Below are 16,159 nucleotides of genomic sequence, written 5' to 3'. Positions count from 1 at the left end.
AATAAAAAAAACATAAAGTGGCCACTGAGTGTATGTCAAAGGAATACAAAGAGATTGTAACATTTACACACCATAAAGCAGGCTTTAGGCTTTATTCAGTTTGCTTTTTTGTCTCTTTAATATAAACAAATATGGTGGGCCATATGTAATGTAAATTAGACAAGAACCAAAAGCTAATAAACAATAATACAACAGGAAAACACAATGTTCTGGAGAAAAAACAGCTTTAGATAAATAAATAGAAATATTTCTTAACCGATCTCAATAATGTATATGATTAGTAGTCCGGTTTGATCAAAGCTTTTGTTTCACAGATCCAGCGGTTCTTCATGCTACAGCTCTCCTTTTGCCAGTTGGCCAGAGGATTTACTTTTGGCAAACTGAGACCACAAGCTGTTGTGTAGCCAGGATGTTGCGTTACCCAGTACCTGGTGAAGGAAAAAAAACAGTTTCTCATAGATTAACATTCTGGAAGACATTTTTGTAAATCAGTTAATGATGTTTTTTGAGCATCACAACCCTGAATCAGTGGTGTTTGCCGGGGTGGCCGAAGTGGGACACTGACGCCATGAAGTACGAGCGCTGCTGCAGGCACTTGCATTGGCATATCTTTAAACTACCATTTTTGTCTCCACTGCCCATAGCAACTCTGATAACTTACACTGCAGTCTCTCACATTTCTGTTTATAGTTTATTTTTAACGCTAAATAGACCGACCAGTCACAACACAACAGAGTGACACAGAGTGAAACTGATTCTCCAAAAGTAAATAGAGCAATAGCAAGTGTAAAGTGCCCAAAAAATGTAATTAATCAGCCTGCGGGAGAAAACTTTGTAACACTTCTATCAATTTATTTGCAATTAGGAGTGTCAGGTGGCTGAGTGGATAAAGCATGTGCCCCGTGAATAAAGGCAGTGTCTTTGCTGCAGCAGCCTCAGGTTCAGCTCCCGCCTGTGGGCATTTGCTGCATGTCATCCCCGCTCTCTCTGCCCCTTTCACGCTAATGATCTGTCCCAGCTAATAAAGGCTAAAATGCTAAAAAATAATGTCAGACCAGATACTACTTATGCACATCATTCACAGGTTTGAGACTGAATTGCACCTGTACGAAAGTTTGTTTATTTGTCAAACAGTTTAAACTGACTGGACAGAAAGCCAATCATAATGGAGTGGCACCTGGGGTGGCACTCAAATATGAGGGGTGTCCCGTTCCACCCCTAGACACGCCCCTGCACTAAATGACACATTAAACTATCAGGATTTCATCCATTCAGTCCGATAACATTTCAGCTGTCGATTAAATAATTTGTATTCCCATTCAGGATAGTGGAGTGCTATACTGAAAGTTTCACACCTGGGAAGTCAAACTTTTGGCTTCATGAGCCATTTAGCAACTTTCAAATAATGGAAATTAACAGGGCGACATGTCCGAAGCTGTATCCAATTTTCTGTAGGCTAAATCCATGACATAACCACCATGAAATCCTTACTTTACTTTACTTTACCCATACTTTGTGCTGGTCGTTATTTCTGCTTCTATAATACTCTATGCTTGGCATCAGAGCGACTGTAACAAACAGCGCTTTTACACTTTAGTTTTTGTGTATATTAAACAAACAGGCTATATGAGGGTTTCATTTGTGAGTTTTGGAGGTGCTGGTATGTGGATTTTCTTGCCTTTAGACAGAGCCAGGTTAGCTTTATGCAAAGCTAAGCTAAGCTGGCTGCTGGTGTACAGCTTCATATTTTGAGTACAGACACCAAACTGATATCTGTTTTCTTATCTGACTCTGCAAGAAGGCAAATAAGCCTATTTCCTCAAAATGTGGAAGTATTCATCAATGCTGAAGTTTGCTTTGCATGCAGTTAACCTTTTATAGTTTGCTTCGTCCGTCATTTTTTCTGTGCATGTGTGTGTGTGTGCGTGTGCGTGCGTATGTATATTTTTTTGTGCTTACATCACAGTGACGTTGCTTCCATCTACCCACATCCACGAGCCGTTCTTGCTCAAGCCGATCCAGTAGCCATGTCTGTCAGTATTGTAGTTTTTTGTGTGGTTATTGATGAATTCCTAAATTTGAGAAACAGGTGATAATTAAGAAAAAATATCTCATTATACTAGCTACAATGTTATTGTATTAACCATTTTAGAATAAAGATTTCAACACATTTCATAGAAAATCATGTCTGCAAGAGGTGAAAAACACACCTGGACAGACAGGAAATCATTGAATTATCATTGTGAAAAACTGTTTAAATATAACTTTTTTCAGCTGCGCTCTTCCTTTTCATCAACTGCTTTTTCATTTGTGGCCATCAAACATTGCAGCTTCCAGCTGAGCCAGAAACAGACACAGACCATCAGATGTTTTCCATGGTGTTAAAAACACCAACACTAATTTCACTGTGATCCAGATTTTATGCCAGATAGTTTTTTAGTTGTAGCCAACTTGATGGATGTGTTGGTATGCTGATGTGTGTTTGTATTGTAATGTTTTTAGTGGGTGTGATAATAGCTTTTAGTGTTAGGGATTTGTTCTGTTTGTACCCGCCCAGGTACTGCAGATGAAAACTCTCTAATAGCTAAATCCGGTATGAATCATCTCTTCTCATTTTGAGATTATACAAAAAATACATAAAATACATTTAAAAATTATAATTAATTTGCTGTAAAGCTTATATATATATATATATATATATATATATATATATGCTTTGTTTGAGCATGAAAATATTAATTAAATCAATTTAATTAAATCAATCTTACCTGTTCCTCCTGGCTGTCAATCACCACCAGATCTGCCTTCACTTTGCTGCACTCATCGCGGCTTTCCTGCCAAGTCCTCCAACCGAAGGACAAATTAGATTTTGTAAACAGGTAACAGCTTGACTGAAACAACACCCAGTTGTCCAGACAAGGTTTACACACTGTTAAACAGGAAGAAGACAACAAAATCATAAATACAGTCTTTTTCTCACAGTCATCAGTATTATAGAATTAAACCTGTTATTAATCCCTTTTAAATGAAAAACACATTTTGTATAAGACAGTCCAAACTCTGAGGGCTACTTTCATGAGCAAAAATAAATAAAGATGTCATTTATGTTAAGTGAAATGACTACATTCACAGTTAAGCTCAAAAGTGATCGGTCATAAAACAAGAGCAGTGACAAAACCTAAACAGACTCCTAAAAAAGTCAGTGGTCAGAATTTTTAAGTAAAAATACCAACTATGAAAATACTCTACTTCAAGTAAAATAATAATACTAATAATAATAAATAACTATTTATATTGCACCTTTAAAAACACAGTTTTCAAAGTGCTTCGACAAACAAAGCAGAGCCGAGGCAGTAAACCCCACAGTTTCAGGTTAGTCAATAATGCCAAACAAAGGCCAGAAATACAAACACAAAGACAGTAACAGCATAAAGGCAGTAGACACACAAACATTAATAAGAGTGATAATAATAAGTAGGATCAAAACAGAATAAAAAGACAAGTTAAAAGATGAATTAGAAGATAAAATTTAAAGACAATCGAAAAACAGACAAATTAAAGCACATAAAATCACATAAAGGCAAATCTATCTAATTACAAACTTTTCTTATCTAAAAATATGTATCAGCAAATTGCCTTTAAAGTATGTTTCCTGTCAGTGTTTTACTGTTATACCTGATGTTTAGGGAATAATATCACTGCTGCATTTATGTTGCATTTTGCCCCTAAAGTTTAAGGTTGTGCTAATTTTGACTCCTTAGCATCACATTACTTGTGAGGTGGTAATTCTGCTTAAATAGTTGGTCTCAATCCTTTGAAATTTGAGCAAATTAGTTTGATTTCATTGAAAAATCAGCAGGAAAAAGGCAAAAGCCACAAAATTTTAAAAAAATTTAGAGAAAGTTTGACAGGAAAATAACATCAAAATTAATTGGAAAAATAGAGAGGTAGGTTACAAAATGTATGTTACAGAAAATCTGCAAATGTATTTTTAAAATTATTTTTAACACTTAATATTTTTGTTTCTGTTCTTTTTTTTTTTTGCAAATTTCCTGCTAATATTTGGGTCGCGTTTTTGTAAGTTGCTCAATGCCTTCTCCCCGTGTTTTTGAAAGAAATACAACCAAATTTAAAGGGGTTTTAAAGGGTTAAAGATATACTCATGGATTTTCATCTCTCTCTGTCATCACTTTTAACAGACACTCTGCCCTCTGCCTGTATTTTCCTGTTTTCTTCACACTCAGCGATCTGGTGAAGTTGGGGCTTTAGAAAAAGGCAACAACCAGCAGCAGACATGCAAGTAACACAGAACAAAAATGCAGATATGGCGAGGCAAAACGGCAAACCAGTGAGTCTGTGGCTGGCTTTTAAATTCATTTTCATTGTCGAGCGTGTGAACAGACAGTAACCAACAATCCTGCGTAGTCTACCTTTAGGAAGTGGGAAAATTTTCTCAAATCAAAAAAGAAAACAGCATCCCCCGGTCTCCCATGAACATTCAAAACCGCAAATTTGAAGATAAAGGGTTATCACTGGAAGAGTTGTATGTATTTAAATGTTTTTAGTCACATTTCACCACTGACAAAAAGTACCATGTTTTCACCTTTCTGTGAGCAGTATGTCTTCACTGGGAAGTTCTCGTATTCCAGTATGACTCCGACGGTCCAGTTGAGTCCGTCTCTCTCTCTGATCAGCTCCTCTGTCCGTCTCTCTAAGTCGCTCTTTTCTGTCTTCAGCTGCAGATTCTGTGCCGTTAACTTGATGTATTCTCTGTGCTGCTCGGACTTGACTGTGTTGACTGCAGTCAGGGGAGAAACTTTTACTATCGCGTCCACTTTTCGTTTTTAAACGGTTTTTAAAATAGTTTTAAAATGTAGACTTACAGTGGATACTGACTGCGATTACGACCAACACCAAGATGACACAAATAATCCCCAAACTTGCTGCCAGTAGATGAAGTAGAGTACACAAAGGAGCTTTCTTTTCATTTTCTACAAAGAACAGAAAAAGACAAGTGATTTATGTTACTGATTTACAGCAAATTTTAATCATGTGTCACATTTTTTAAAATTATATTAATCGCACAAACCTGTTATGGCAGGAGTTGTATCGCATATCTTCTCCTCCAATGTCTTCACCTCATCGTAGATTATTTCCATGTCATTTAGGTTTTCTGTAAAAAGCAAAAAAGCTTAAAGGAAATGAAAACAATTTGTGGCTTTCAGCACACTGTGGTAAAAATGGGTTTTTTTTTGTTATTGTTTACATGAAGCTGCTTTATTTAGTGTTTTTCCACTGAAAAAAAAACTGTTAACACAAACTAAAATCTGGTTTTATAATGTAATGGGAAAGGTAACAACTGGTATTCACACCTGCATCAAATGACTCTGCATTGGTCACTGGTATTATCACTCCAGCTTGGACCAGCATTGGTGGGAGCACAACTCTTAAGTGAACACGCTATTTGTAGCCGCTAAAGCTGCAAGATGCAATGACGCACCACCACTAAATACTGATAATCTCCGCCCAATCAGCTCAAACATCCTCCAAAATTATTTACCACTGACTTTGAAACAGAGGCTGAATAAGTATGAGATATATAAATAGAAGTACACCCCTTTTTAGTTGATTTACCCATGTTTAAAAAAACCCATGTACACAAGCTAATTTTGGGGGATAAAAAAGGGGTATAATTTGGAGACGTTTCAGCTTGTTGCAATCTGCAATCTTCAGTGTTTGGTGTCACCAAATTCCCCGAATTCTTACACACCGCTTCTTTTAAATACTGAAGTGCTAAAAAGATCTTTCCAAATTTAAATAAAATCAAGGGTAATTTTAAGATAGAAATTAGGAGGTTCAGAGGAATATGATTTTACACTACAGTCATTTTTAAAATAGTTTAAAGTATAAAAGCAATGGCATTCAAATATAAAAATACTCTATTAAATAAAAGTCTTGCATTAGAAATCTTATTAAACTACAGATATTATAAATAAAGTTACACATGGTGCAGAAGAATGACCCCTGTTAGTGTTAAAATATTATATTTTATGTAAATTGATTTGAACTAATTTAACCTGGGTAGTTTTTATGTAAAGTAATGGATAATAAAGTAGAAGACAATTTTCCCTCTTAAATGTAGTTAAGTAGAAGTCTAAGGTAGCAAGGGACAGAAAAACTTGCAAGTATCTCAGATCTTTATTTACTGTAAGTAAATGTACTTAGTTACTTTCCACCACTGTCAGCAGCTCAAGCTCCAGCTTATCTGACTGTAAGCACAACATCAAAGTACAGCAGAGAGCAGATGACTCACCACGTTTAGATGCACCGTTAGTCTTGAATTTCACGGCCACGTAATTCAGTTCTTCTTCCATAATCACATCAGGAGACAGCTTTCACCTCAAAATCTCAACCTCACCTCAAAGACTGAAACACAAAAACTCAGACCACCGTAGAGGTTTTAATGCCGTTTGGTTTGGTTGCAGAGAAGTCAGCCGCAAATGGTTACTGATCCTTAACTTCCTCTTTTTGAATGTTGCAAGAGTGACATAGTGGGCTGATGTTTTTGACAGGAACAAAATTTCAGTATGCACTGAGCCAGGCGGCACAGACTCATTATTATGTGTATAAAAACATAAGTAAAAGAGTCGGCAGCGAAATCCTCTCTTTACTATTTTTTTTTTAATTTGACTTTAATTTACACTGAAAAGTTTCTGTGTCCTTTGTTACTGAGTCACTGATGAAAGCCGGCGATCATCCTGACCCGGGGACACTGGCTCTTAACTCATTTTTGTTTTTTCAGACCAGACACCTTTCACAAGAATTTAAACTTTTGAACCCAGGGAAAAAATAATTTGAGTAACAAGAAATGTCCAGAAAATTGCAAGAAATTAGATTTTGTTTGCTTTATTAACTAGGGGAAAACTGTATCAACAATTATCATAATTATATTTGTTTTTTACTAATTATTTACTAATTTGGGGGGCATACCTTCTTAAGTTGCCTTTTTCTCATGTTTTTGAAAAAATAATGTGCCCAGGTTTCAAAGGGTTAACGGGACACAACCTTTAAAAGGAGATCAGAATTGTTATATTGGCAGGTTCGTCAGCACTTCATTGTTCATCCTTGAGTCTTAGCATCAGGGGCGTCGTAATGGAGGGAAAAGTGGGACGGATTACCCGGGGCCCTAAAAGGAGGGGGCCCTCGAAAGCCTGAAAGTTAGGTTTTGTTTGCAATTTGTATTTCTTAGTAACTACTGATTTAATTAAAATAAATGTGGCCGAATGAATCATTTGAAAGACTGAACATATTAAAAAATAAAATAGTGGAAGCTGTCTGAGGCCCCTCTCACCTATTTATAGCGTAAAATAGTTTATTCTGCCCCTGCACAAGGATTCGTCTTTAAACGCAACTCGAGCTGAGTGACTGACCAACGTACACCCTCAAATCATTCCCCGTAAAATGTCAATCGGGGTTCAAAAAAAGAAAATAAAGAACAAAAAGAAACAGAGAGAAAGCAATTTGAATTTCTACTGAAAAATTCAAATGTTGCATGAGAGAGATAGGATCAAGAGAGGAAGGGCCGGGCCCTCAGAGACGACTCATGCATAGGATCCAAAATATGTTGCTACGTAGCTGCTTAGTCGGCCTTTTTTCTGACCCAGAGGTCAGAGTCCTCTGTGAACAATGTAGACACAAGGTGGCTATGTCACACCTGCACAATTGGGCTATTGGTTGAGCTTATTATGATATGATTACATTTTAATATTCGTGTATTATGAAAAAAAAATAACCTCTCAATTGCTTTTACTGGTTTTGCAAAAAAATGAAGACTGATGGACTTCATAATGCAGCTCAAAGCATCTGAGCATTTCTGCTCATGTTGGGCTGTTTTTGGCTATAGTTGCGAATTTGTAACCATTTAAACGTTAGAGGGCTGTTGGCCCACACATTTAGATGAGGATCTTTGACATAGGACTGGACCTATGTGCAAAGTTAGGTTTTTTCACACATGGCAAGACAGATTTAATGGAATGAGGAAAAACAAAAACAACACTGACAAAATCTGTTTTTATAAGAAGATTTTCTTCATTTGATAGTAATATTGCATCCAAAGGATTGTGTTGTTTCTTTTTAACTAATGAGTCAATGAATAAGTAAATAAGTGACATAATAAATAAACACATTTAGAAATAAAAGTCTCTGACAGATCTAATGGTCACAATAAAAATTACTAATAATTCATAGTAATAATCTAATAAAATTAGTAAATGAATAAATAGGGAAATGACTAAGTAGGGAAATATGTATAAAGAGAAAAATTAATCAAATTAAAAATAAATGTAAAGAGATAAGGATGAATTGGGAAATAATTAAATATGAAAATAAATGATTACAGAAATATTTTTCTTTGAATTCTCTGCATATTTATTTATTTTTAAAAGAATTCTACATAGTTATTCGACAATTGAGACTTTTAATTTTAAGTTTACTTCTAAATATTTATTTATTTATTTATTATGTCACTTTGGTCCTCCACACAGGTTCGACGATTTTGCCCTAATTTGTTGTAACACTGTTTATCCAGCAGATGGCGATCTAAAAGTCTTTAATGACAAAGAAAATTTGCGATATTAATTCCAAACTAAACAAGAAACAGCTGAGGGACCATAAACTTTAATCATAATGTGTGAAGAATGATTGAAAATATATCTGTAATTCAAGTGAAGTGAAATAAAATATGTTTTCAGTTCTGCATATGTGCAAACAAAAGACGTGTGGAACCAAAAGTCCTTTCCAGTAACCTTCCACCTGTGGCGCAGGGATCTGGGTTAATTAGTACCAAGCTATAAAAAAAAAAAAAAAAAAAAAAAGCAATTATCTGCATGAAGCGGTGACTCATCTGTACAACCGACCAATCAGCGAGCAGGACCAGTTCAGGAAACGCACTCTGGTTTTCACCTGCAGACTAGAAACCAGAAGGAGCACGAGAACCTCGAGACTGATGCAAACTCGCTGACAAGGCTGGAAAAGTGGAAATAAAATTGTTTTGCTTTTTTTAAGGATTTCTCCCGGTGAGCAGAGATGGTTTGCGGCGGGTTCGTTTGCACCAAGAACGCGCTCTGCGCTCTCAACATACTCTATGTTGTAAGTATGAATTTACTGCTGTTACACCGATGGAAACATTTAAATGTGTTGCTTTAAAATGCAGTAGGTGTCTCTGCTTTGGTCTTCATTTGTGATAGTTAAAATGGAAAAGAGATGAAAGGCTCTGCTTTTTTTTGTTTTTGGTTTTTTTTTGTGAGCTCGTTGAGAAACGCGCAGGTGTTTGTGGTGAATAATGAGGCCCAGTTCAGTGTTGCTGTTATTGGTGACTTCACCCATAGATTATTATAAATACTTTTATGATAAATAAAATCCTTTTTTTTGTCATCCAGGAAAATATGACCATTGTTTTTAATGAGGAAACGTCTATGAATGATATCTAAACACTAACGCTTTCAAACCTGAGCAAAATTGCTTGTTTTCTTTCAAAAGCAATGAAATGCAATGAGTAATAAAGAAATAATCCAAAATTCGCAAGACTAGTAAAACAGGTCCAAATTATCTGAAAATTAGTTTAGAAAACAAAAAAATAAACAAATGAAAAATAAAATAAAATATTAGAAAAAACCAAGGCAACAAAATTTTGAAAAAAAATGATCAAAGTATAATTTTGAGACATAATTTGAAATGTCTAATTTTTAATTTAAAAATCTAGTTTTTTTCCCTAGACATTTTTTCCTAACTTTTTTAAAATTCATTTTCTAAATCTAATGAAATTTTACCCCAAAGCCAAAAAAAAGTGATGTTGCTTCAGGTTTCAAAGGGTTAACATCAAACAAAATGCTACTAATCTTGGTAATGAATTTAATGTATTTCTAAAAATGTTGTCATCACACTGTTATTTCTGTGAATTAGGATGTTGTTTTGGTTTCAGTTTTACAGGAATTTCAAAGGATAAACCAGCTAGTGACCATCATAAGCTGGTATGAGCAGCTAAACCATCGAAAATATGCAAAAACATACCTTAAGCTGGTCAAACAGGCTGGTTTAGCTGGTTTTCAGCAAGGAAGTTTATCTGTCATCTTTTGCTCTCCATACTTCTGCAAAGTTGTATCTTATATAAAGATATCCGCTTTAAAAAGCAAATACATTTTCCTTTGGCCTACACATATCAAGTCATCTAGATGACCTCAGAGACAAAAACATCTGATAAAATTCGTGAGCCCGTCTTTGTACTTTTACGTTTTCTTTTTAAAATATTATTATCAAAGGCATGAATGGAAACCTGAAACATTTCTGGAACTGCAATTGCTCCGTAATTTGGTCATCTGTTAATGAAAATAAATCTTTGCCCAAAAAAACAAATCAAAACTCTTCAGCCCATAAATGTTAAAACAACAAAGCTAAAGATGCAACGGTCGGCCGATCGATCCGTTAGATGATTGACAGAAAATTCATCTGCAAATATTTTGATTACTCAGCAACAGTTTTGAAGCAAAAATGCCAAATATTCGCTACGTCAAGTTTCTCATATGTGATGATTTGATGCTTTTCTTTGTCATATAAAAAATAAACATCTTTAGATTGTTGACCGGTGGTCAGACAGAACGAGTCAACAGTGCTGGTTTGGTTTCTACATCAGTTCAATTACGAGTTTAACTTAAATTTACAGTATTTTGGTGGGTTTGCTGGGGAGAGGAACGTCTGGGGTGAATTTATCAAACAAATAATAAAATAGCAATGTGTACAAAACATATGAGGGCGCAAGTTCAAAAACTCAATTTCCTTATAAGTAAATAAAATGTGGAGAAGAGAATTAATCTCATTTAAGTACATAAAAAAAGATTAAAAGAATAACCATATGCATAAGCAGATAAGACGCTAATAAAATAAATAATGTCATATTAAACAGTTTTAATGCCAATAAAAGAGCAAACTCTTGAATTTAAAACAGGCAAAAGTGTCTGAAGAGCTTAATGTGTTAATTTTTCTTTCCTCATTTCTCGACATTGTTCTCGGTGCTCAGCTGGTGAGTCTGCTGCTGATCGGAGTGGCCGCCTGGGGGAAATGGTTCGACCTGGTCTCCAGCATCAGGGTGGTGGCGGGGGTCATCGGCGTGGGCGTCTTCCTGTTCCTGGTTGCCTTCGTGGGGCTGTGCGGCGCCCTGAAGCACCACCAGGTCCTGCTCTTCTTCGTATCCTTTGGTTTGTTTGTCGGAGCGCAGGGAGTCGCCTCACACCTTCTAATAGTGGTTAAATGAAAAGTAAACAGCCCCAAAGCTCTCTGTGTTTTTTATTCTTCTGTTGAGCTGCTGTTTTAATGACTCCTGTTCGATTAAACACTGTTTTTTCATTCCATGTGAACTTTCCTAAACTCGCCCCAGTACATGATAATCCTGTTCATAGTGTTTGTGGTGCAGTTTTCTGTGTCCTGTGCCTGTCTGGCCCTGAATAAAGACCAGCAGGTGAGTTTACCACGTCTGCATACATCCCCAGCGCTGAAATGTAACTAAATACAATAACTCAAGAACTGAATACTTCACCAGCAAAATGACCATTTGTATATCAGTTACTCAGCCCCATAACAACACACACAGACCATTGCAGTGATTGTGACTCTTTTTTTAACTGAAGTTATTTTGTGCCCCCCCTGGGGTATTTTTGGCCTTTTTTTATTGTTATTTTAGTGTCTTTTTGTAGTGGATTTGTGTCTCTTTGAGCTAAATTTGTGTTTTTCTTTAGGTAACTTTTTGTCTTTTTTTTACGGTCGTTTGATGTCTTTTTATAGAAATTTTGTCGAAGGTAATTTTGTGATTTTATTTAGCTATTTCTGTGTTTTTATTAGTTGTTTCATGTCTTTGTGTAATCTTTTTGAATCTATTTGTAATCATTTAATTTTTTATGTCTTGTTGTAGTCATTTTGTGTGGGGTTTTTTTCCGTGGTTGTTTCGCCTCTTTTTATTATTTTGTGTCACTTTATGTAATTTTTTTTAGCTTTTCTTTTGATTATTTTGTTTATTTTTGGTTATTTGATGTCTAGTTGCAATCATTACGTATCTTTGACGTAATTTTGTGGTTTTCTTTAGGTAATTTTATGTATTTCTTGGTCTTGTGATGTCTTTGTAATTATTTTGTATCTCCATGTAATAATTTTGTGCCTCTCATTAGTTGTTTTATCCCCCTTTGTAGTTATATTGTGTCTTTTTATTATCTTTATTCTTATTATTGTGTATCTTTTGATGTCTATATAGTATTTTTCTTTCTCTTTGTGGTTGTTTTGCCCCTCTTGTTGTTTTTTTGCAGCTCTCTGTGGTCTCCTCTGTGTCTCCGGGTTGGTACGTCTAGATTTAAGTGACATTTTGCAGGTTTGCAGTGATCCCTCCATGCTCACAGTACTCAAACACACACGTGTGACCACACACAGTACTCAGCTGTGCATGACTCTGATGCACTGCCGTGTTTTAAATCTTAATGTTTTAGTAAATTCATTTGTTTGGGATGTCACAACTGGAAAATGAGATTTGGATTTTGCTGCATGAGTTGTGTGGGAATTTGTAAACGAATGTTTTGATAGAGTTTTGCTGTTACTTTTTTTTTTTACATTAATTCTACTTAAGAAATGATGAGTAACTGAAATACAAATGGTCATTTTGTGAGTGAAGTATTCCTTCAAGTACAAATTCAAGGTGCCTGTGCTTTACTTGAATATCTCCATTCTATACTACTTTATACTTCAGAGACAAATATTGTACTTTCTACTCACAACATTTGTCGGACAGCTTAAAAAGATTACAATTTCTCATTTATTTCCTTCCTTCTGAAACCAAATAAAATCTTAAAAAATCTTCCTAAATAGGGTGGAAAATTAATGGTCCCAAAGCTAAAAACAAGGCTATTCTTCTAACGCCATGAAAAGTTGACTTTTTAGAAATACATGGTTCTCACAGGACAGAGACGCTACAAATATATGATGATCTTATAGAATATGATGCAATATGATGCACTGCCGCTCAAAAGCAGTAAAATACGACATGCACATATATGCAGCAACAATATTAATACAAAATATCAGATATAGTAGTGAAACACTCCTTTGACTAGTTTTACTTTCTTACTGTATTTTCACTTTGCTGATACATATTTTTACTTAAGTAAAGTTTTAAATGCTGGATTATAACTTGTAGTGGAGTATTTTCAGTGTGGTATTTGTACTTTTCTTAAGTAACGGATCTGAATACAAGTTATTTTGGCTCGTATGCTGTAGTGGACCTCAGAAAAGTTATTCATGTTTATATTTCTGCCTTTGTTCATGCTTTCCAATTAAATACATGTAGGAACAACCAGGCTGTGTTTTTTTTTATTCACAGAACCATCTGCTGGAGGTCGGGTGGAACAAATCAGAGGCGACTCAAAAGGACGTGGAGAAAACACTCGACTGTTGTGGCTTCTCCTCTGTGTCCTACAATGGCACCTGTGAAGCTGTGAGTAATTCAATATTATTTCCCTTTTTCTCTCAGCTGCAGCTGGATCTTGATTTGCATAACTTTGTCTCCCTTACTTCCTTTTTTAGAGATGCTTTCACAACAAGCTGACTTGTGACACGTGTTCGAACACTATCCAGCAGTATGCGGGAGAAGTGCTGCGGTTTGTGGGTGGTATCGGACTCTTCTTCAGCTTCACAGAGGTCGGTAAAAAATGTCACGGAAGCAGAGAATTTGGTGGGAAATGGGTGCTGATGAAGACATTAATATAGATTAGCACTGTGATCACGTATATTGTAAATTAAGGAAACGTTACATTCACTTATCTTTCCTTTCAGATCCTCGGAGTCTGGCTCGCACACAGATACAGAAATCTCAAAGATCCTCGGTCAAATCCTGGAGCCTTTCTATAGCCGCACACAGTTTAACAAACCAAATATATTGCACTGTTAAATAATTGTTTTTCCTCTTTAACGTTGTAAATCACATTTATTTGGACTTTCGTGAAATATAAAGCAAGACAGTAACTATTGCCACAAGTGAGCATAACAGGACAATTAAGGTACAATGTAGTGTAACCACAGACGGAAATATATGCATCATTGATTTTGGGACTAACTGGCCCTTTAATTTCCAAAATGTTGGAAATGTTGGAACACTGCTGAAGGGGATAGTTTGGTTTTTTTGAAGTATGACGTACTTCTCCACAGTCAGTGTGTTACATACAGTAGATGTCAGTCAGCACGCCCCCAGTTTGGAGATTCAGACTGAAGTCTGACATGGAAGATAAGCAACGTACTGCTGTGAATGGAGGCGCAACATTTTTTATTTGCCACCTAAGAAAAAGTCCCACCTCAAAAAACAATATCAAAGTTTGCGCTTTTTTGAGAGTATTTTCACTGCTTTACCTTTCTGTCAAAGAGTCCTTTCCAACAGGAAAGCTGCCTAACGTTTAATTCGCCATCTACGTTCTCGTCAAAGCCACCAGACACTGGAGCTGCTGGTCTACCGCTGCTTCGATCAGTTTGTGTTGCTGTGTGACTTTGGTGACGTTGAACTTGCCGTTTCAAACACAAAAGTCACCCAGTTACACTAACTGTTTGAGGCAGCAGTAGACCAGCAGCTTCTTTGTTCAGCGATGTTTAAATCGCTGTTTTTAACAATGGAGTCTGGCTCTGAAGAGAGTGATATAGCTACGTCATTTTCCCGTTGGAAATAACTATCTGACATTAAGGTGAAGCAGTGAAAATACTCTGAAAATAGCTCACACACAAACTGATATAGATTTTTTTGGAAAAATGGGACTTTTTTAGGCGGCTAAAATCTTTTTTGTTGTTAACCCCGTCTACAGCACACCCACTGTACATAACACACCGTCAGTGGATAAGATCCTCATACAGAGCTACACCTCTAAAGTGAAACCACATGTGAGTAACACCTCCTTTAATTCTGATCTGTCTCAAACTGACGGACGTTTACAGCAGCTCTGTATGCTCACCATACACACACCTTATGCAAATAACGTGCACACTAGAACCACGATGGCTGGATGACTGTGCTCACCACTCCCAATAGTGGTGAGCACAGTGTGTGTTGAAGACAGTGGATTTTGGTGTTGGGTATTTATAAAAGCAGGAAAAAGATCAAATTAAAGCCAAATCTGTTTGTGCTTACAAGACATACTGTTGAAACCACGTTTGTTTTCTTTGTGTATTAATTGCACTTTGTTTCCTGTTTAAAACACACCTGAACATTATGAATTCGCACTAAATCATATTTCCTCATATTAACTGTCTTATGTGCCTTCATTGTTTAAACAATAAACATGCAGCCATGTGCGGAAAGTGTTGTGTTTTGTGCTTTGCTTGTCAGATTTGGTGCTGATAAAGAGGCTTGGTTTTCCTCGGTGCCACGTGACTCGCTCACATTCTTCACCGCAACCAGGATGCCAACCAGGAACTGCAGCCGCTGCTTAGATTCCTCTCGATGTGTAACAGACTCCTCAGGCGGTCCAACCTGTTTACCGAGGTGACTGCGGACTCAGCTGCTCCGCACTGCCAGCTTGTAAAATGAAATAATTGTGTGCACACCTAATGATTAACCCCTTGAAACCTGAGAAAATTGTCTTTCTTTTTGTTTGCAAATTTTAAAATTAAAAATGACACCAAAAATTAGAATACTGCAATCCCACATGACCAAAAGGTAACATTCATTGGTAAAATTTGCCTGATTACCACCTTAAGAAATAACAGTCATTAATTATGCTTATTATTTAAAAAGTGCATTATAAGTACCTCTGCTTCTGTGCCATTTTGGTCTCTTATTTGTTGATGAATTGGAAAAATATTTAGAAAATACTATATAATTATCTGCAAATTTTCTTTCAAAATTCTATGTCAGTATTGTTCCTTTAAAATGATGTGAAAAAAATAGTTGCAATAAGAATTTATGTGGATTCAACTGTGTTCATAATTATAACAGTACATAACAATTAAAAATTCCTTTTAAATAATTCAATTTTTTTTTATGAGGAATCAAATAAAAAAGTAGTCATAAATATGGTGACAGTAAATTACCATATTTATATATAAAATAATTATTAAAAACTGTATTTATTGTCTTTTTAGCTGAAAG

The 16,159-nt window shown here is 35.8% G+C and overlaps 3 protein-coding genes across 3 annotated transcripts in view; 1 reads left to right on the top strand and 2 right to left on the bottom strand.

The window, feature by feature from the left end:
• Positions 1-83: 83 nt before the first annotated feature.
• On the bottom strand, positions 84-6,482 carry LOC121946322 (asialoglycoprotein receptor 2-like). The gene is made up of 7 exons (XM_042490839.1): positions 6,314-6,482; positions 5,090-5,173; positions 4,884-4,991; positions 4,604-4,798; positions 2,769-2,929; positions 1,960-2,072; positions 84-428 (listed from the first exon to the last, which is right to left on the bottom strand). Exons 1-7 carry the CDS (start codon positions 6,372-6,374, stop codon positions 278-280), a joined length of 873 nt encoding a protein of 290 aa, XP_042346773.1. The 5' UTR covers positions 6,375-6,482; the 3' UTR covers positions 84-277.
• A 2,453-nt stretch (positions 6,483-8,935) lies between these two features.
• On the top strand, positions 8,936-13,982 carry LOC121945735 (tetraspanin-13-like). Its single transcript, XM_042490045.1, has 6 exons — positions 8,936-9,147; positions 11,072-11,239; positions 11,429-11,509; positions 13,412-13,525; positions 13,615-13,728; positions 13,864-13,982. The coding sequence occupies exons 1-6, from the start codon at positions 9,085-9,087 to the stop codon at positions 13,936-13,938; spliced, it is 615 nt and encodes a 204-aa protein (XP_042345979.1). The 5' UTR covers positions 8,936-9,084; the 3' UTR covers positions 13,939-13,982.
• Positions 13,983-15,337: 1,355 nt separating this feature from the next.
• LOC121945672 (large proline-rich protein BAG6-like) overlaps positions 15,338-16,159 on the bottom strand; it is a 61,107-nt gene continuing 60,285 nt past the window's right edge. The window contains exon 25 of the mRNA XM_042489971.1: positions 15,338-15,541. Within this exon, the coding sequence (XP_042345905.1) occupies positions 15,338-15,541 (204 nt within the window). The remainder of the gene's footprint in view (positions 15,542-16,159) is intronic.

The sequence above is a fragment of the Plectropomus leopardus genome, chromosome 7 (assembly GCF_008729295.1).
Source record: "Plectropomus leopardus isolate mb chromosome 7, YSFRI_Pleo_2.0, whole genome shotgun sequence".
NCBI lineage: Eukaryota > Metazoa > Chordata > Actinopteri > Perciformes > Serranidae > Plectropomus > Plectropomus leopardus.
The sequence above is the reverse complement of the archived record's forward strand: the minus strand, read 5'-3'. Positions and strand labels throughout refer to the sequence as shown.